This window comes from Hippichthys cyanospilos, chromosome 9 (genome assembly GCF_059441005.1).
Source record: "Hippichthys cyanospilos isolate Australia breed blue-spotted pipefish chromosome 9, RoL_Hcya_1.0, whole genome shotgun sequence".
Classification (NCBI taxonomy): Eukaryota; Metazoa; Chordata; class Actinopteri; order Syngnathiformes; family Syngnathidae; genus Hippichthys; species Hippichthys cyanospilos.
In genome coordinates, this window is record NC_142377.1 from 10,707,312 (window position 1) to 10,727,672 (window position 20,361).

Genomic DNA, 20,361 nt, shown 5'->3' on the forward strand with positions numbered 1-20,361 from the left:
TGCTAATATTTAGCTAATGCGCTAAAGAGTTTTAATTGAAACTTAGGCATGTTTTGATAATTTGAGGAAGAGAAAATCCTAGAGAAAATCCATGCGCGTTTTAGGCTTTGTCAAGGTCCTAAGGCAAACATGCAAACTCCACAAAAAAGATTCTCTCAGGACTTCAGAATACAGACAGATAAACTAATATTCCGCCTCATTTTATTGTATGCCGTATTCGATTTATACTTTGGCACCCCACGGTGAATGGCAAACATCTGAGAGTACTGACAGTTTGGGCCCGAAAAATATTTTCCACCTGGGCTTTGCTTTGAGCGCAAAACAGCAAGTAGATGAGTTTTTAAGTGATCAACAGAGGACAGATAATTCTCTCAAAAAATAGATACAAATTTTTAAATGCTGAATATGCAGCTTGTTAACTCCTCATGTTGTTTTTCAACCATTTGAAATTGTGTTATTCAATTAAAGCTTCGATATCAGCGATATCAGTTCTACGCCTTCATCAGCACCCCTATGAGTCTAAGTTGTCACTTGGACAACTGCATGTCACGTTTGCGGTTGCACTTTGCTGGTTGCGGTGGTGGTGGGGGGTGTCAACGAGGGGTGGGGGCACGAGGTGTGTGCCGTCAGCTGCCTGGCAGAGGCTGCCCTCGGGCCTAGTATTCAAGCATTGTTGTCATTCCTGCTGGAGGCAGGCTGATAGCGGCGCTGAAAGGTAAGACAGTGACAGTCCTTTGCGCTCAGTGTGTTTGCCGGCTTTGTTCAGTCGGAGGTACTTTCTTTTGAGTCGTCGGTGGATTTTCTCACACTGTGGGGGCCAACCACGTCAAGGTAAAATCTCAGCTCCTGCAGTTTATTTTAATCCCTGCGTGTTATTTGATTCCTGATACAAGCTAGCAACAAGCTAGTTGTGACTCCATGAAATGTGTTAGTTTCCTACTTTGTCTCAGCGATGAGATTTTTAAAGAAGTTAACCCCATTTTTTTTTTTTTTTTTGCAATATGTACTATGCAACCTCAGGAATCTGGATACAGTATTCTAATTGTTGATTGTGGAATATGATTGAAGCAGCAAAACCCACCTGCTATTATTCATCTGGATAGGTAGCCATTCTGATATTTGTCGATTAAAAATGACATCACAGTTGCTCAACTAACAAACCAGTCACAGCTCACCTTGTGAACGTCACATGACTAAGTGACAATAAGTAATATTTAGACCGTTATTTGTTTTGAAAACCCACTAAAAATGTCAATAAGATGTAAATAAATGTGTTCTTTACAACCATTTATTTATTATTTTTATAAAAATTCGTAGGTCAAGTAATCGCTGTTTATATTACATGAGGAGTGCTGCTCAGATGGGAGCAGTCATGTTTCTTTTAGCTACGGAAAGTGTAGGAGAAAAAATTCTCCAACATAATTCAAACCACGTTCTGGATGTCAGTTTGTGTTTTGTGTGCAACCAGACAACTTTCTGGTGTGTATGTCAACTGTGCATAATTTGGGTGATTGACTACAATACGATACACATTTAGCACTTGATGTGTGGGTAAGCTCCAGAAACACAAGAAAACTAAATTAAACTTATAAAACACTTATTAAACACTCCTTATAAAAAAGGAAAAGAAGAAGAACTTGCTCACTCATTGTCGGTTTGCGTGGCAGATGGCCGGAGGAATCCTCAGCAATTTGGACAACCTGTGCAATGTGGACTGCGCCAACGTGCACCCTCTGGTGTGCCATCTGTGCCACGAGCAGTACCAGTCACCGTGTCTGCTGGACTGCTACCACATCTTCTGCGCCCGCTGCTTGCTGGGCCGAACTAACGACAGCCGACTCAGCTGCCCCTTATGCGGGTAAGACATGGAAGAATGACTCTAAAGCTTACATAACTTTATAGTTACAAAACTATGAAGTATACTTTAGCCATTTTCAGCAATGAAACATAGTATTTTGTCTATGATTAGTGACCTGAATTTGTTGTCGTGTACAGTACTTTTAATTTGTTTAAAAAAAAAAAAAACACTAAAATGAGTACAAATTACATCACACATCAGGAAACAAGTAGCAACCAATCACAACTCAGCTTGCAAATGTCACATGATAAACCCCAGACTGTGTTTTTAAAGTAATTAATTGTGCATGAAAAATGATTAATTCAAATTAATTATAGACAAAACTTAATGGGAAACATTTTTTTACAGCAAACAAAAATAAGGAAAATAACCCAACAACTTGGATTTTTTAAAATTATGTACCATGACTTCATGAGTTTACAGCTTCTTACATTTCTCTCTTGCACAAGAATAAATAATTAAACGTTTAAAAATATTTAAAAAAAAAAACAAAAACCTCAAGCTAACTACATCTTTGTTGAAGGATACGCCAGAAGTCTCTGACGTTGCTGGTTAGCTGCTGATGATTTCGCATGATGTGCACGAGACATTAGGTGCATTCAAATGCTTTCAGACATTTATTTCAAAGTATGGTATAATATACTTACTTTTTATAGACTTATTAATTACCAATTAATTAATGATCTGCTGCTACCAACTGCCGAATTTACCTGGCAACAATGGAACATGGGTGCATCATCACTATAAACAGCAGCTGTCATTACTGAGCCAAAAGATATAAAACAGTATATAGTCTGTGTTTTGCAATCATACTTGACCATATTTATAATTTCATATGTACATATGTAAAGTGTGACAAGTTTCTGCCACTAAGCTTTGACAACAAAAATGACCTTTCTGAGCAGAAGTGGCCTCCAGCCAAGCCATCACATTACTGTATCTTTTTTGACTTGGAGTATTGTGTTTTACAATCATACAGTATTGTGTTTTACAACAGTACTTGACCATTCCTGCCCTTGGTCAAAAGTCACCTAGAACACAGTATAAGTGCATGGGAAATGATCATTACCTTTGAGAATTCCACCTTTGATCGAGTGTTACCAGTCAGAGGTGAAAGGTCGAGGGCTGATTGTTGACGTGTGTTTGTACTTGTGATGACATTTGACAACAAACGATGCAATCTGAGTTGACCTTACCTCTTTTTCTCAAATCTACACATGGATTGTGGCGTAATTGGACAATTGCGGGAGATTCCCGCGGCTTCTGGCAAGCGTTGGCTCTGTGTTTTGGTTTTCCGCACGTCCCGCTTGGCTCATTCAGGCCCGAGTGGCCGGAACAGCTGCCGGCTAGGAGGAATTGTCGCGGTGGGGGTCTCCCCGGTCTCAGATTTAGCCCGGTTGGTCACACAGCAAACAAAGCGTAGTGGCATTTGGCAACATAGCTGGCAGCTTACAGCAAATCAAATGCGATCACATGATAGCAATGGGGTTCATTCCTATCAAGGAGCAACACGGGGTCTTTAGGCGACCTTCAGGCCGGCGGTGCTAATTTTAACCACCTGTGGGGGTCACGTTGGGTTTTGAGTGTGATGATATCGTTGCCTTTCATCAAAGACAATGGCAAAACGTACCAAAAGTTCTGCTCTATCATGCTACGCTATTAACTTCATTCGAGTAGCTCTCAACGGGCACTTCATTAGGTACACTTTTGCTTTCAATTCACACGAGAGGTGCGCTCATCTTATTTAGCTTCACGAGAGGGTCATACATTTAGAAACAGATTGATGAATTCGCTACTCGTTTTAAATTGCAGTCTGCCACAATATCAATTAAAAAAACTATCAAAGCACTTGTTTTTTTCTTCAAAACTCTTCAAATATGACTTGAGCTTCTATTAAAGCTAACAATACTCATTTTTATTTGCTTGATAAAAAAAAAAGCTGCTGCCTGTGCTAACAGTTATGACTTGTAGGACCACTTAGAAAAGGATTTTTTGTAATCTGTGCAAAAGAAAAAGTAATCCCTCCATCATATTTCAAAATTAATTTATAGGAAATACTTGCGTGCAAATACTTTTCATCTTTTCTTTACAAAAGTAAAAATACCGTTTTAACTAACAGTCGAGAGGTATATAATTCAAATTTAAATTTGTTTAAAAAAAGATCATTAAAAAAACATACTATAGCATTTTCCTTTATTACCTGAAGTTAGTAAATATTTTTATTTTCTATTGAGACACATACTTACAGAAATTAGATCTTAGTGGGTATCTGTCAAATATGTTTGACTTTAGTAATAAAACGGCCAAAATAAATTAGACATACCTTTATTTCAAAATTATTTTTGAATTTCCATGTCAACACAATCTTCTAAAGATAAGTACACTTTACATCACCTCACATCAAACATAAGGTCGCAAACATTAGCAGTAGGGCATTGTTCAAGTAAAACACGGAGCAATAATGCGACTGGTACAGTATTTAAAAAAAAATAGCCTGTTCAGTTTTGAATTCCGACTCACTGATAAATTATGCCCATACAGCCCAATCTAAAAGTAGACCACTACTAGGCCTGGAGCGCCCTCTTGTGAGATATTGCTGCGCCGTAACCAAAATACCCAAGTCGTTCTTCCCACCCAATGAATTAGAATAATACAAAGCTGGTAGGGGGTGTGATTAATACCCTACTCCAGTTAATTTTCTATGTCCTTATATGCTCTGAGTCTATACCGGGAAGACAACCAAGTGCACAAGTTGACGTCTGCAAGTTACTGGTACAACAAGTGAAGCACTAGATGTTATTTAGTAGAATGTTATGAAATAGTGAGACCACTACTATTTCTGCATGCAATATAACATTCTACTAAATGACATCTTAAAACCAAAGTACCCGAGACTGAAAGTCTAAACTCTGGAAAAAAAACTCAGTAGAAACGTGTTTGGGATTGAATAAGTGCACTAGTCCGATAACATTTTATGAAATAAATGCAGCTTCCCATATAACGTAGGTTGTCCTGCGAGGATTAAAATGGTGTCAACTCAAAAATGTGCTGCCATAAAACGAGGTCAACTTTAAGAGTTTTTTTGGGAGGGGGAGCAGCTTCTTCTCATCAGTCATTCTGATAACCTTCCGTCTTCATGTCATTCAGGCCGAGCTCCTCGTTCTGGTCAAAGGTGCGCTCGTATGACTCCACCTTCATCTCCGGGTCAGCTTCGGGCGCGTACACGTTCTCCAGGTAGCTGTTCCCGGCCGGGTCGTCCAGGATCAGGTGGGCCTTCATGCGCCCGGCCATAATGCTGTCGATTTTTTCGGCGAACTCCTTGAGCTTCTCCATGCGGGCCGAGTCGCCGCTGTCGCCACAAACAAAGGGGTTTTTGGCCACCACCAGGTCTTTGATGTCTGTCAGGAGGCCCTCTACTGTGGTGAACTTGCCGCACAACGCCGCCATGCCCAGCTCGAACTCAAGCTCGGGGATTAAGATGGAGCAGGTCTCCGACTTGAGCAGGTCGCGCGTCATGTCGGAGGCGGAGGTGATGCGCAGTGATATTCTGGTGCCCTTTTCCTCTGTGGCGCCACCTGACTTGACCTCGTTGGTGCGGTGGCCGCAGGCCTCGCAGATGGTGGCCATGATGATGGCTTCCTTGAAGTGGGGGATCTGAACCAGCTTCATATTGGTGGAGGCCGGCGCGTTGCACTCGGGGCAGTTGGTGTTGAAGACCAGCACCTCGCCACGCATGGTGTCCAGGTCATCGCCGGGCGGGGGCTCGTCATCCGGCTCGTCGTCAGCCCGCAAGCCCAGCTGTTTCTCCTGCTGCACACTGCGGCGGAACCACGACACTGTCAGGGCCTCGTCTTTCTGCGGGGCGAACGGGTTCTCCACAAAACTGTTGCCCGACGGGTCCTCGATCACCACAGTGAAGGGCACCTCCACGTCTTTTAACTTCTTCAACTTCTGGACGAAGCTGTGGATTTTATCAGCCACTTCGGGGTCGGCCTCCTGCCTGGCCGCTTGGTCTTGCTCCAATCCGGCCACAGCTCGGTCCAGAATGCCCTCTACGGTGGACAGGGCGCCTTTCTGTGTAAACGGTGGGATCTCGAAATCCAGCTCGGGAATCCTGGTGGTCGCGCTGTCCATTTTGACCACCTCGCGGTTGAGATCGTTTTTGTTTGTAACTTTGAGCGTGTAGCACACGCCCTGCTCCTGAATACGTCCCGCAGACTGAATCTCGGTGTTGGACCAGCTGCACTTGTCGCAACTGAACGAGCTGACGATGATTTCTTTGAAGAAGGGAATTTTCGTGAGAAGCAAACGAGTCGTACCGTTCTGGTAGCAGTTCATGCACAAGCTCTCGATTTCGGTGGGCTGCCAGTCTTCGTCGTCGGCGCTCAGGTCTTTAAAAACGCTCCCCCCTCGAACGTGTTCCTGGGCGATCACAGACATCTTGTTGCTTCGATAATAATGTTTCGTGCAGACCGAAATGGGTTGAATGCCGTTCAGCGGTGACCCACGAGAAGTTTCTAGAGAGCACACATCAGCACATGCTAGTTGTGACGTCTGCACGGCTTCTTCCGCATTTCTTTCTTCGGGGTGGAGGAAAGTATCAACGCCTCTGCTGCCCTCTACATACTGCGGAGTACTGCAACTATTTTTTTTTCTTTCACACTTCAAACGTTTATGAACCCAAGTATTTTTATCTCCACAAAATCTTCCCCTTTCAAACCAAAAGTTTTTCACTAGCAAATTTAGATACATAATAAATAACTGAGAAGACACGTGCTGTCTCTATTATTACCATTATCCCTAAAAAGGAAAAAAAAAAGCCTACAACATTTGGACTTTAATTATTATTACCAGTATTTCAGAGATACTTTGACATGCGAGGTTGTTGACTTTTACTTTCCTTATTAAAAAAAAAACAATTTATAGGTTTTATAAGATGTAGATCACATAAAATATGATAAACGTTTTTAAGTTATTTGTGTTAGTCTTGTTATTTCACAAAACCTGGTATTGGAACAGAGGTGTTTACATTTTATTCACTAACTGTACTATTAAGCATGCCTCTTATTAAAATTTTGACTTCAAATACACCTTGTGTCTGTATGTGTGGGAAGTTTGACTCAGTCGTACACTGAAGTAATGTCCTTTGTCATTATTATTTTGTTGCTAGTAGTTTTTATAGAAGTAGTACTAAATTAAAAGGAAACTGATTGGCTCCACATCAGTCAAATATTCTATTCTTGACAAAATTTATAGGTTTTGTATGGATGAAATTATTACCTTTACACAGTTGCTATTGTCTTGCTTCTTGCAGGTACCCGTCTATCATAAAAGGTAACAATGGCCTTCCACCAGAGGACCGCCTGTTGAAGTTTCTGGTGGACAACAATGCAGACGCCGAAGAGATTGTCCAGTGTGCCAACTGTGACCAGGAGAGCAACAAAAAGGTTCAAATTGACATCACAGCAAAAAAAACAAAAACCCTTACTACGTTTTATTTTGGGATTTGTAATGATTATTCAACTGTGTCCTTTCTTTGCAATGTTTCTTTGTATCCAGGACACAGGTGTGATGTTCTACTGCAACACGTGTAACCAGCCGCTGTGCTGCGCCTGCAGGGAGCTCACACACAAAGCTCGAATGTTTGCCCACCATGAAATTGTCTCACTGTCTAAGCGCAGCAAAGCCAAACACAGGAAATGTGGTGAGGTTTGGACATGTGGAGGAAGCTCTACTTCGGTTTTTTTTTTTTTTTTTAAATCTTTTGGACTATTTTAAGCCATAGGACTGTCATAACCAACCAACCAGCATTAACCAAGCAAATTGAAATGTATTTTAGCAGGGTCTCATGAAAGTTCAGATCATGGCTCAATGTGGGGCATGGCTAAGTTTGACTCCGCCCACAAAGCGTCAACGCATCTTCCATCCATCCTTTTTTTTATAGCCACTTATCCACACATTTTTTTCTTTTTTGTTTGTGCAATGTTCGGGTGGAGCCAAATATTAAGCTCCACCCCACAATAAGCCATGCATTATGTCAAAACTCATTTGTAATTTTTGGGTTAAACTCAGTAATTATATCGGTGTCTATATCATCAGTTCTGCACGAGGAGCCCTACATCCTCTTCTCCACCGAGAACAAGTCTATGCTTTGCATCAAGTGCTTCAGAGATATGCAAGTGTGAGTGAACGTGCTGCAAAAAATGTATGACTACGCAATAGCGGCATAATTGTTACATCACCTTCCCTGTGTGTTTGTGTGTGTATGTATGTGTGTGTGTGCTCCACAGGGAGAGTCGCACTCACTGCATTGACATTGAGACGGCTTACATGCAAGGATGTGAGATGTTGGACCAGGCCGTGCTGGTAAGAGGTGGAAAAATTACTTGTGTGGAAAAAAAACAAAAAACTGGTGAAAGTAGACAGTAGTAGTATACTGATTAACCTTCAATACCCTTAAGGGTCTCAATAATGGTCAAGCATTTAACAGCAATGGGCTTCATCTCTTTCTATTAACACCTTTTTAAGATAGATCATCTTAATTCATCCTAAAATGGTGAAATAAACATTTTTTTTCCTCATTTTGTAAATCACTGGTACACATATACAAGCTGTGCGTGGCTAAACAAATACAATTTAACAAATTTGGTAACCTCTGCAATAATTCAAACAAAATTGCCTTACGCAATAACAACCGGTTTGCTTTTCACAATGAAACATAACTTTACACTTACAAAATAACGCAGGCTCTTCAAGGTCCACACTGTACATTTATTGGAAACAAATTAGCTACACTAGACATTGGGGTGACCAGCAAATTTAAAATTTCGTTACAATGGAGGAAAAAAACCCTATGGCCTAAAAATATATTTCAGTAAAACTCTTGGTCGCACAACGTAGGGCGTCTCGACTAAATTGAAAGTATTTTTGCAAACGCAGGTGGTGAAGGAGCTGCAGACGTCCACCCGAGAGGCCATCTTCCTGCTGAGGTCCATGATTGGAGAAGTGTGTCTGAACGTGGAGGAGGAAGAGAGCGCTATCTGTTCGCTCTTCAATAGTCTGCAGGTTTTCGAGTCGTGCACTTTCATTATCAAGCCTACGCCGATGCAAATGAAACGTGTTTAAAATGTCGTGTTAAGGATTGAACAAGAAATGAAACTTGCACCAATGTGCTTCTGGCCCGTATTGTATAATGGGAACTATCACAAATGTCATTTTAATATCACTGTGACCGCTAGAGGTCTCTGTTGATCCAACTGTGACGAGAAACTAGAAAGGCGCGTTTGAATACAGTATTTTCCTACTTTTTATACTTCACAGAATTTATTAAGTGTTGCAATACTTGTTTCCCTTTACAGGAGAAGCTAGCCGAGAGGAAGAAAATTCTGCTGAAGACTGCACAGAGGTAGGCTACGTCTAGCGCCAAGTACCATCATCATGACCAACATAATTTCTTTGGAAGTCCTTTCATAAGAAGAGACAGTTTTATTATTGAAAGTGAACTGAAAATAACATACCATGAGCCAATTAATGTAATATGAGGCACAATTTCAACATCAACAATTAATTAACTCAATTAAAATGCATTGCACTTTACCAAGCATTCCGGCTATCAGTTTTTAACAAAACAGCCCAACCCATATATATTTTACTATTTTCACTCAGACCATCTAGAGATGGCCTGATAGTACTGTACAAGGTTCCCGCAAGAAGAAAAATGCCGGTAATAGTCATTGTACTACTAATAAAAGATAATAATAATAAACCAATGACCAATATAGTAATCAATAATAGACCAACTGTATGGACAGTGAAATTAGGATACAATACTGTATCTTTTCTGTAGCAATTCACCCAGCCGCTTTCTTCTTTTGTTTACCTAACTGATTAAAATAAAAAGTATATATTTTTTAAACATCTACTTTCAATAGAATATTAATAAGTAAAAAGCAATATTTTTCATGCCACTGAAGCCATTGCCGTTATTAGTCACCAAAGACGACTTGCTTGATTCAACTGACCGATCAATGTTGTTACTCTTTAAGATTGTTTTGTTGCAAGAAAAATAAAACGGTTGCGCTCTGTTTGGATGTTTGGAGACACTGCTTGGAAGCGGGCCCGCCGAAATGCCAGCCCACCGCTTCCTGGAAGGCCTGTCCAGGCTTTTTGAGTCTGCATTTGTATGTCCGACCTGAGTGCTGTTACAGGAGCGCGCTGACAGATTCGCTCGTGGAAATATGGTCCTTGATGACAATCACTGTCAGCTGTCTAGTGTGCAAGTCCAGCGGTTCTCAAGCGGGGTTGTGTGTACCCATGGGGGTCCGTGAAAGCATGTCAGGGTGTACAGGAGTGTTTAACAGGGTTTCAGCAGGTATCAGCGAATCTAATTAAATGTGTTTTAATGCTGTGACAGGAACAGTGCATTTTGTTTTCAAATTAACAGCAAATTAATTGGAACGTGTAGAAGCATTGTGGTCAAATGTGTTATAGTGACTCCATTGCAAAACATTTCATGCCTTTATTTTGATTAAGTTTTATCAGAAGCTTAGTGATGCAAATTTCTTTCATGAAAGCCACACATAAAGAAAAGATGATTCGGATTCAGATTCAAATAAACTTTATTGGTCAGTCTAGTATGTACAGGTGTGACATTTGACCCGCAAAGTTACAAAGAAATAAAATAACATAAATATATTAATAAAATGGAGTAAAATATTGTACAAAATATTTGAAATATGCGGTGATAAATATTGTACCTATCAACGGTAGAGTCCAAAAGTGAAAAAGAAAAACAGGATCTATTTCAGTGGCTATTGAATGGGGGTAAGTGTATCCATGGGGATACATAAAGGCACTGTTTGGGGTACATGAAAATTTTACAGGGTGATTAACATTTTCTTTTCAAATTAAGAGCAAATTCATTGGAACATGACACAACTTTTTGCTAAATTGTTTTAAAATGGCTCTTTTGCAAACCATTGTATTCCGTTACTTTATCAAGTTTTATATGAATGTGCATTGCCATTAGTGACGCACATTAGTCAGAGTTATATATTTCACTCTTTTTTGTTGCTTAATATCACAATGATACGTACCGTTAACTCTTTATTAGCATAGCGCGTAGTCGGAACAAAAGGCAACCCGGAGCTGCATGACAACACTACAGGTAGCATTACGGCTCAAAATACACCAAATACACCACAGTCAGGCTGTATTTGGCTGAAAAAATATTTCACCAAAGCTGCGTTATTGACAAAGGGATTTCTTTATCACAGATGATATTAGATTCAAGGTTGAAACGATTACTGATAAATAAATACTGGAGAATTACTCTACAGTGATTGTGTGAAGACTATTGTGAGCCACTTTCGAAATTGCATGTACCTTATCATGATTACGGAGCATGTGTTTTCGTGTACGTGTGTGTGTTTTCGTGTGTAGTCAACACGAGGAGAAGGAGAAAGCGCTTAAAGAGCAGCTCTCGCACCTCACCTCACTGCTGCCAACACTGCAGGTAGTCAACACACACAAATACACACACCAGGATTTCAAACCTTCGAATTCGAACCAGTTTGAAACCCAAAGACACTTCAGAAGAGTTGTTTGAAACCTTAACTTTGAGCCTTCATACTTTGTCGCCATACTACATGTCCATAAAAAGTTCAAAGTATATTGTAGCTTGATCATGTTTTTCTTTTGTACTTTTGTGTTTGCAGGTTCATTTAGTCACCTGCTCAGCCTTCCTCAGCTCAGCCAACATGTTTGAGTTTCTGGACATGGGTTATGTGAGTGTGTATTTTGGACATGCATGGACATCCAGTCCTAAAGTGGACCCAGTCCATCTGGATCAAGATATTTTTGCCCTCCGCAGCAACTGATGGAACGACTGAAGCGGATCGTCAACCTTCCTCATCGCCTCCGTCCAGTGCAGAGCAGCAAAGTGAGTGCAAAGTACTGCCAAGAAAGCCAACATTTTTCCTTTATGGCTTCCCAACAGACTCTTAAATGATGCTACTTTGCATATCTCGCTAATTTGATATATGCGTAAAGGAAAGAAAGAAAAAAAAGGATTTTGTATATTTTCTTACATCATATCCACCCCCCACACACATACATTTAAATGCACTTGCACAGTACTGTTTATGTAACTACAGATAGATAGATAGATAGATAGATAGATAGATAGATAGATAGATAGATAGATAGATAGATAGATAGATAGATAGAGTGTAATATGTATCTACATTTATGTATACTGTATGTGTATATATACTTGTCATGTATATATGTATAAACATACATTGTATGTATGTGCATTTGAAAAAGTCCCAGCCAATATATAGTTTAGCTGTATTTAATATATACATAAATGTATACGTAAATCGATACATACTGTACATGTATGCATGTATATGTACATATACAATACATATACTGTATGTATTTGTTGTTGAAAGAATATTCCTACTCTTGCGTATGTACATTTTAGATGTATTTACTGTACATGCATAATACATGCATATATGTACATACAAGTCCATATATACACATGTGTATTATACTTATGTATACAAATTCACTGTACGCACTGTATATATGTACAAAGAATCACAAGCAATGTACAGTTTAGTTGTATCGAATACTGTATATGCATACACGATACAATGACAATAAAATTGCGTGCTCCCTCCACCGTCCCATCAGATCAACACAGACTACCGCAGCGAGTTTGCCCGCTGTCTGGAGCCCCTGCTTGTGATTGGCCAGCGCTGCGCCCCTTCGGTCGCCGGCTCTTCCAGCGTGGCCACAAGGTGAGATCATTTCCGATATTCTGTTTTCCGTGTATCCCCTGTGGCGTCGCGCCGTTGCCTTTGTTCCGGGAAAGACGGCGAGGCGGGGATGAACATTTGGCACTTTACGAGGCATCCCGACTTGAAATCCTCGAATGGTTTGCAATTACACTGGCTGAGGGTGGAGCGATGACAGGCGCTGTCACTAAGCGTTGGACACGACAAGTGGATGCTAAAGGAGTTTAAATGCAATGAAGCTTTTTTTTTTTTTTTTTATAGAGCACATCCCACAAAGAGGTACAGATGGAAAAAATACTCACAATGTACTTATTAAGTAGAACTACTGATAATCATTTTAAGAAAAATACATAGTCATGCATCTTTGGGGGGGTATGACAGATGCATGCCAACCAGAAAATCTGAAATCCACAACTAAAAATGAAACGAGTCTCACGTAATTTGAGTACCTCAGGTCACAAAACATACTATACAGGGCCAGTTGCCGGCGAATAACCACGGCTTCAATGTAAGCGGCGAGCAGTGGCTAGCAATGGCAAGCAGCATGAGATGCTAGCAGCGTTAGTAGCTAGCAGCACTCTACACGTTCATCCCCTTATAGGCCGGTTAGGGCCGTGAGATTTATAAAGGCTGTTTAATAGATGCGAATGACTTAAAAGAAGCAGTTGCCGTTCCTACTGATGACTTTTGAATAAAGCAGGCTCACTAAAATGTGCCGTGTTAGCCAGCAAAAAATGTTGCTATGGTTTTGAAGTTACTTTGAATAAGAATAGAAACAGAATTAGGAGATAGTTCTCTAAAATCTCACTAATGTTTATCGAGTGCAAAATAATCTTTTATATGCAGTTTAATATTTGCTTAAAAAAAAAAAATATATATATATATATATATATATATATATATATATATATATATATATATATATATATATATATATATATATATATATATATATATATATATATATATATATATGCTGAAATACTTATACATTATTTTTCATCCAAATGAACGAGTCAATAGAATTTTTAATATTCGACAGATGCAGCTTCCGTGACTTCCCTTTGATTTCATTATATTTGAGCATTATTACTTTATATTTTGACAAAACACAAACCTTACACTGCTGATTTTCTAGCAGTGGGGTAGTTACGACAACACATAATAACAACTGCGCTCCAAGTGCAAGTTTTCCCATTTTTGGAAATTGCTTGCCAAATTAACAAGGAACTTTTTCCCACTGATTAGTCAATTAATTGTTGTTATGTCTACTGGCATAATATACGCAATGAATTAATAAACGGTTTCAGCTATGTGCAATGTGAAATACTCTTAAAAATGGATTTACCTGCCTTTTGCTGACTATAATCGCCAAAAACCCATTTTAGCTTGGCTGGGTAGTTAAGTACATACATTTATCAAATATTTGTATTCTGTAAAAACAAGAATCCCAATAAGGCTACACACTGTTTCAAAACAGAATAAAATTATATACAGTACATCTGTTGGTAAGAAAAAAAATCAAATCAAAACAATCAAGTCTTTGTGTTCCTCGCAACGTGTAATTCCATCACACTGTTCACCTCTCTGCGCGCAAAGAGGCCTGGGGATCGGGCGGTACTATTTTTATCATAATTTCACAGAAGCCTCTGGAATTAATCTGTGAGCCGGCACGTCGCGTCGGCTTTGCTGCAGCCCGCTTGATGTCGATGGGCGGGCTAAGTATTTCTTAAAAGCAGCTCGGCGAGCCTTGCTGCCATTTTTTTTATTGCAGTCTTTTGTCTTCAAGCATCCGTGACGGACCGATCGATTAATCGGCGTGAGTTATTCTACCGCCGCTGTGCATGTTTGTCTCTTGGCGCTGTGGAGTTTTGGATGGAGTCTCGATTGTTTGTTGAGTGTGACTATACTTGTTGATTAAATTTGAATGCCGTTCATGACAACTGCAGATTTATTCAACAGTTTTTTTTTTCTTTCGCTGAGACAGATACATACTTGTCTCTCCAGTGATAAACAGTAATCTTTGCTTCTTTGTAGTTGGTCCGTTCACTTTTTTCTTCTTACCAACAATAAAAAATTTTAAAAAAGGCTTAAAACAGAGTTCTGTGTCACTGATATCTGCAAAAACCCTGTTCAAATCTCACGTACACCTTCATGTAGCCCCTGGGGTACATTCACCTCGATTTAAGAATTACTGTTCTGTTATAACCTTATGAAAACTAAACAAGATAAAGGCCCTACAGAATTTTACACTAGAACACAATTTAGCGATGAGTGACTTGATGTTCCAATTAATTTAATATTAATTTGAAAAGAAAAAAACTGTTCCTGTACAAACCTTGTTAAGCTATCACATAGCCCCTAAAGTGTCTTCACGTACCCCCATTTGAGAGACCATTGTTTAATAGGATGTAACGAATGTACGTAATGATGAGACCCGCAGTGATAGGTGTTCTTACCGCAGGCTCCAGTCGCCTCTCTCCATGTCTTGCCGCTCCCTGTCGGTCAGTGAGATGCCGCTCGGTTCCGTTTTCGGTCGGAGGCCCACGTCCCATCGCAACATCTGCACCAAGGTTCTGCTGGCCGAGGGGCGAGAGACGCCTTTCACCAAACACTGTAACAACTACGAAAACTCTTACAGGGTGAGTGTGCCAACCGTGCTCCACCTTCAAGCAGTCTTAAGTCTCCTACAGCCAAAATTAAGAAATAGTAACAAAAAAATGAAAATCTTTTGTGCGGTCAATGTAGTTTTTAGTTCATTGTAGAGCTACGATGATTAATCAATTAATTGACAACAAATAAATTCTCATATTAACTAATAATCATTTTTGATAATAGAATAATCATTCTAAAACCTGGTTTGATTCAAAATGGTCAAAATCCTCAGAAATTTTGCCTTCACCAGTCAATTACTAGGGAATTACGAGAACACTTCTGTAGTGCTAAATAAAGAAGACTTATTTTCTTTGTGTTGAATAAAAATAAAACATTTGCTTTTACTATGAACTGTGTGAGCAAAGATGGACTCGGATGTTGGTTCAGTCGCCTCGCTTCTTTTATTGACAATAAAGTCGTAACTACCTCAGCTAACACTAGCTGTTGTTAGCTGCAACAGGCACTTTTGCACTTTAGCTCGTCCCTTTATGGTAATTATTGTAACTAAGAATGCGGCAGATATAACAATGCGCATCTGTGCGTCCAGTTTCGGCGTATGTGGCTGACGGACCGATCTTCCTCGAATGGTGTGGGATTAAAAAAAATCTTCAAGTTCCCATTCATAGGACGCACCAATATATTTGCCGTAATTTTTGGGGAAAAAAGTGCATCTTATATATTTGGGGAATTACAGTAATCAAAAAAATGAAAACATTCACTTTGTAAATCCCCTCATCTTCCGCCTCGGGGTGCGTGAATGCAGACTCTTCAGACCGAGATTCAGAGCCTGAAGGACCAGGTCCAGGAGCTGCACCGAGACCTGACCAAGCACCACTCCGTCATCAACACGGACCAAATGGGCGAGATCCTAGACCGCTCGCTTCACATCGACACCCGGATCGCATCCCAGTACACCACGGTGGAGACCATGAGGGCCATGTTTGAAGAGGTCTTCATATTTTCCATCCATTCCAGTTGAGACATATGTCAAACGCACCCTCACTGTTTTCTCCTGGCAGATTTGGGAGGAGACCTTTCAGAGAGTCACCAATGAACAGGAGATCTATGAAGGTTTGTCTCTATTAACAAATAGGAGATGTTTTTAGTCTATGCAAGAAAATGTGTAATGATTGGTATATTGTCTCTCTATATGTGTTGCCGCGCCGTTTATGTTCACATAGCTGCAACTTTGATGTTAGTTTCCATATCCTGTCTGAAATCTGATCTACCTGTGACGTTTGGACCGCTGCAGCGCAGCTTCACGACTTGATGCAGCTGAAGCAGGAGAACTCCTACCTGACTACCATCGCCAGGCAGATCAGCCCCTACATCCTGTCTATCGCCAAGGTCAAAGAGAGACTGGAACCCAGGTGCTGGCTTGTTCAAACTTTAGGTTTTTGGAGTTGAAATGTGTTCACATTCTTGTCTTTCAGAGTAGTGAAAAATATAGACTTCTTCAAAAGAGCCCATAATGATATTTTAAACATTCCACATGCATATAAATCATAATAACTTACCTTTGGGACTATTTTTATCTACTCGGGCGGGGGTCAGTGATGAGAGCGCAGAAAAAGCAAGAAAGTTTTAGAAGTGCATCAGTGAATGAAAATAACACTTTAGGGGTGTTAAGGTTGATAGATTAACATTGTAGATGTTAAGATGGTTAAAAGCTTCTAAAGGTAGTGTTTCGGTGATACAGGCCCTTTAAACACAAATTGATACCTTCATTTTGTGTGAATTAAAGATAACAAATTTCAGCACCAGAAAAATTCAAAGTTGGTGTGTGTTGGACAACTATTAAACTTAAAAGGTGATCAGATTGAGTGGAAGATTTTTGTGATTTTTTTGCCATTTTGAAACAACTCATTTAAAACGTGATTTAAAATGTTTTATGCATTTAAGTCCAACAAGTCACCTTATTGGCCAGGGAGCATACATTTTATAGGGTCTGTTAAAATTTGTATTTTCATTATTAATATGCGTTGTAGTGCAAGTATATAAGTCATGTCTAGAAAGTTGTCCACCATACTGTAGTTTAATTAAATGATTGATTGATTGATTTGATTCTGAGTGTTTCCGAACCCATTGAAGTTTGAGGTGCGGCAGGTGTAGTTACTCTATCCACTGCTAGGGCAACCGGAAGCGACGTTGTAACACATGACTTGACACACATGCAACATGACTAAAATGAAACAACATATCTTTAAATACAATGTAGACTCCGGGAGAGCAAAGAACGTTGTGACGACCGCACCGAAACCATGTTGAAGATTTACGAAGACTGCGCAACGACAGCAGCAGAGAGTCAAGACAGGTAAACGCAAGAGGTTCTCAAACTGGGGTCCCTGTTCCCCAGAAATGTAACTTTGGGCCCGCAAAATAAAATATTCTAATTTAAAGTCCATGTGATGCAACAATAGCGCAAAAGAAAACAAAAATGAAAAGCTTATGTGAAATCTTCTCTTCTTGTTGTTTAGTGTCAAGCAGACATGCGTCCCAGAACAAGACCAGTGCAACCGTCCGCTCATGCTCCAGTGACACCACGTGAACCAAACCTGAAGCCGCGCCAGATAGTGTACGTGACATTCCCCGAGCAGGGAGGCTGCGAGGAGGGGGCTGTCAGCGGCAGAGAAAGCTTCTGCGTACGGGTGCTAAGTGGCCCAGGTCACGCCGCTGTCAGGACCACACTTCATTGTCGCCGTGAAGAAGCGGCGCGCCGTACAGGCCAAGTGTTAACGACTTAATAAGATAGCCTGTGGTCCCTCACTCGGCAAACAACTTCATTTGAGAATGAATTTTCCCCAGGAGAAATAATGCAGAGAGAAGTAAAGCTACGATGAGCTTCACTTAGCAGGAATTTGTAAACGCTCCAATTTATTTCAATTTAATGAGATTTGCTGTGTGTTTTTGTACGGAAGATGTTTTGCACGGAAAGTTCTTGCTAGTAACTTTGAATGAGTTCGGATGCGTATAATAAATTTGAACGTATTTTCAGACACGTTCTTTCGTACTTGCAAATATGTTCCAATGTACATCCAAGCCGAATGCTTAAAAACACAGCATTTGTTTCTGTAACGCCACGGGAGTAGAAGCGCATAACTTACAGCAAAATGGCAGTTTTTCTATGTTTTTTCAACATGGCTCTTTATAGACGTGTCCACCTGAGTTCATGTTGCAAAGTGAAATTATCTTGGGTGGCTGAATTAAAAAAATATCCCCAAGAAGTAGTTTGTCCTTGAAGCACCTGAGGCCAACATAATCGTAAAGTGCTTGCTTCTGAGCAAAACTACATATCTCTTTTGTTGTTTTGTCTTTTAGATATGGCTTCAAGACTTTATTATGGTTCTACTTAGACTTTTATCTACTTTTATCCTGCTAGAGGGAAATGGCTTTGAGATTGAAATAAAAACAGGCAAACTGAGAAATACTTTTTCCTTTATGGACCTGAAGCCAAAATAATGGTGAAATACTGCTTTAGAGGAAAATTACAGATTTCCTGCATCCTTTTAGACGTTGCTTCTTGAGACATTTTTGCGGGTCTTCTTAAGGAAGACATTTTGGCCAAATTTTATGTTGCTATGTCGACCTGACTTCAGGGACTGAATGTTAAGACTAATCCTGAGATGTAGTTTGTCCTTGAAAGACCTGGGACCAACGTAAACCAAATATGTCTGCTGAAAAGCAAAATTTCCTGTACCTTTTCAGGAATGGCTCCTTTAATTTTTATGGGTCTAATATGGGTCTACTTGAGAGACAAGCTTAGCAAATTTTATCTTGCTAGTTAGAAGCTGTCTTGGAAGCTGAATTAAAAAAAAAATAGAAAGAAAGAAAACCCTGAAAAGTAATCTGACCTTTAAGGAGGCCCATACAATCCTAAAATGATTGCTTCTGAGCAAAATGGCATGGTTTCTTCTTCTAATTTTTTGTGGACATGTTTACCAATTTACCCTTTGCTAAGTACAACTGGCTTTGGGGGCTGAATTTTCCGGAATTTGGGGATTTGAGGGCATACCTACTTTCATTTGCATTTCAGTATGTATGGCAAATACAAACATACATTCATTTCAATAATGATAATTCTGCAGAAACACAAGGCTTGTCTCCCTTACCCTTGCCTCCTCCATGTCCAAATTTCCTTGAAATAAAAGTGCTAGCATTTGCTAGCGTAATAACGAGGTCGTGACAAACGGACGGGGAAAAAAAAGCTTATTTGCATTGCATCGATGGCCGCCAAAGTTGGGATAGTATCGAGCAGTTGTTTGGCCTGAGGGAAGCACCGAGAAGGTTCGAGGTGCATGTTCATTAAATATACATTTGTGACAGCTCGGTAACAAATGACCACGTTCCCGCGTCCGCTCCCCTGCCTCCCCGCGCTCGTTCATCACGCCGACCCAACAGTCCACCGACTCGCTCTTCATTAAGCTCCCACTCGCAAGGTTATTTCACGCCACGGGAAAGTTTATTTTTGGCGATGCGTTTTGAAGTTCCGGGGCAAACGATAACCAACGCTGCACGTTTTCAGCCCGTAATTGAGCATTAAAGATGGAAGAGGATGATAAAATGAAAGTTTAATCATCTTCATGAAGGCGAATTTGGGTCAGCGAAGAAAGAAAAGAATACAATTACAGCAAATAGAACAGATTGAGAGAGAAGAACACACATGGTTGTATAATGAGCAGCACGCCGACAAGACCTCAAGTGACTTTTCAAACAGCACATTCCCCCTAGCCTAATAGCATACTTGCCCATGTTATCATCCAGTTTTCGTGAAACAAGAAAAAAAAAATATATTTGATAGCGTTTGTATCATTCATTTGGCAACAGAAAGTGAGATAAATATGGTATTAGGGTATTAATTTCAGTTTTTGAGGAATGAACTGACCAAGGTGGTTGTCAAGTTGTTTCATTTCTTGCTTATAATTCACAATTAAGTGTGACAAATGGGTGTAGGCCATCAAGAGGGAACCAATTGGTGAAAACGCAAATTTTACAGGGGAGCGGAAAATGTTTGCAGACGCGGGGACCAACCAAGAAGTGATG

The 20,361-nt window shown here is 40.1% G+C and overlaps 2 protein-coding genes across 2 annotated transcripts; one reads left to right on the forward strand and one right to left on the reverse strand.

The window, feature by feature from the left end:
* Positions 1 to 703: 703 nt before the first annotated feature.
* rnf207a (ring finger protein 207a) lies at positions 704 to 18,371 on the forward strand. The gene is made up of 18 exons (XM_088423735.1): positions 704 to 831; positions 1,668 to 1,858; positions 7,173 to 7,305; positions 7,418 to 7,562; positions 7,958 to 8,039; positions 8,149 to 8,224; positions 8,798 to 8,923; positions 9,217 to 9,263; positions 11,300 to 11,372; positions 11,575 to 11,643; positions 11,730 to 11,798; positions 12,563 to 12,669; positions 15,131 to 15,308; positions 16,085 to 16,270; positions 16,341 to 16,392; positions 16,574 to 16,691; positions 17,540 to 17,635; positions 17,799 to 18,371. The coding sequence occupies exons 2-18, from the start codon at positions 1,668 to 1,670 to the stop codon at positions 17,857 to 17,859; spliced, it is 1,809 nt and encodes a 602-aa protein (XP_088279861.1). The 5' UTR covers positions 704 to 831; the 3' UTR covers positions 17,860 to 18,371.
* Positions 4,168 to 6,444, reverse strand: zpr1 (ZPR1 zinc finger). Its single transcript, XM_088423736.1, has one exon. It carries the CDS (start codon positions 6,296 to 6,298, stop codon positions 4,967 to 4,969), a length of 1,332 nt encoding a protein of 443 aa, XP_088279862.1. The 5' UTR covers positions 6,299 to 6,444; the 3' UTR covers positions 4,168 to 4,966.
* Positions 18,372 to 20,361: the final 1,990 nt, after the last annotated feature.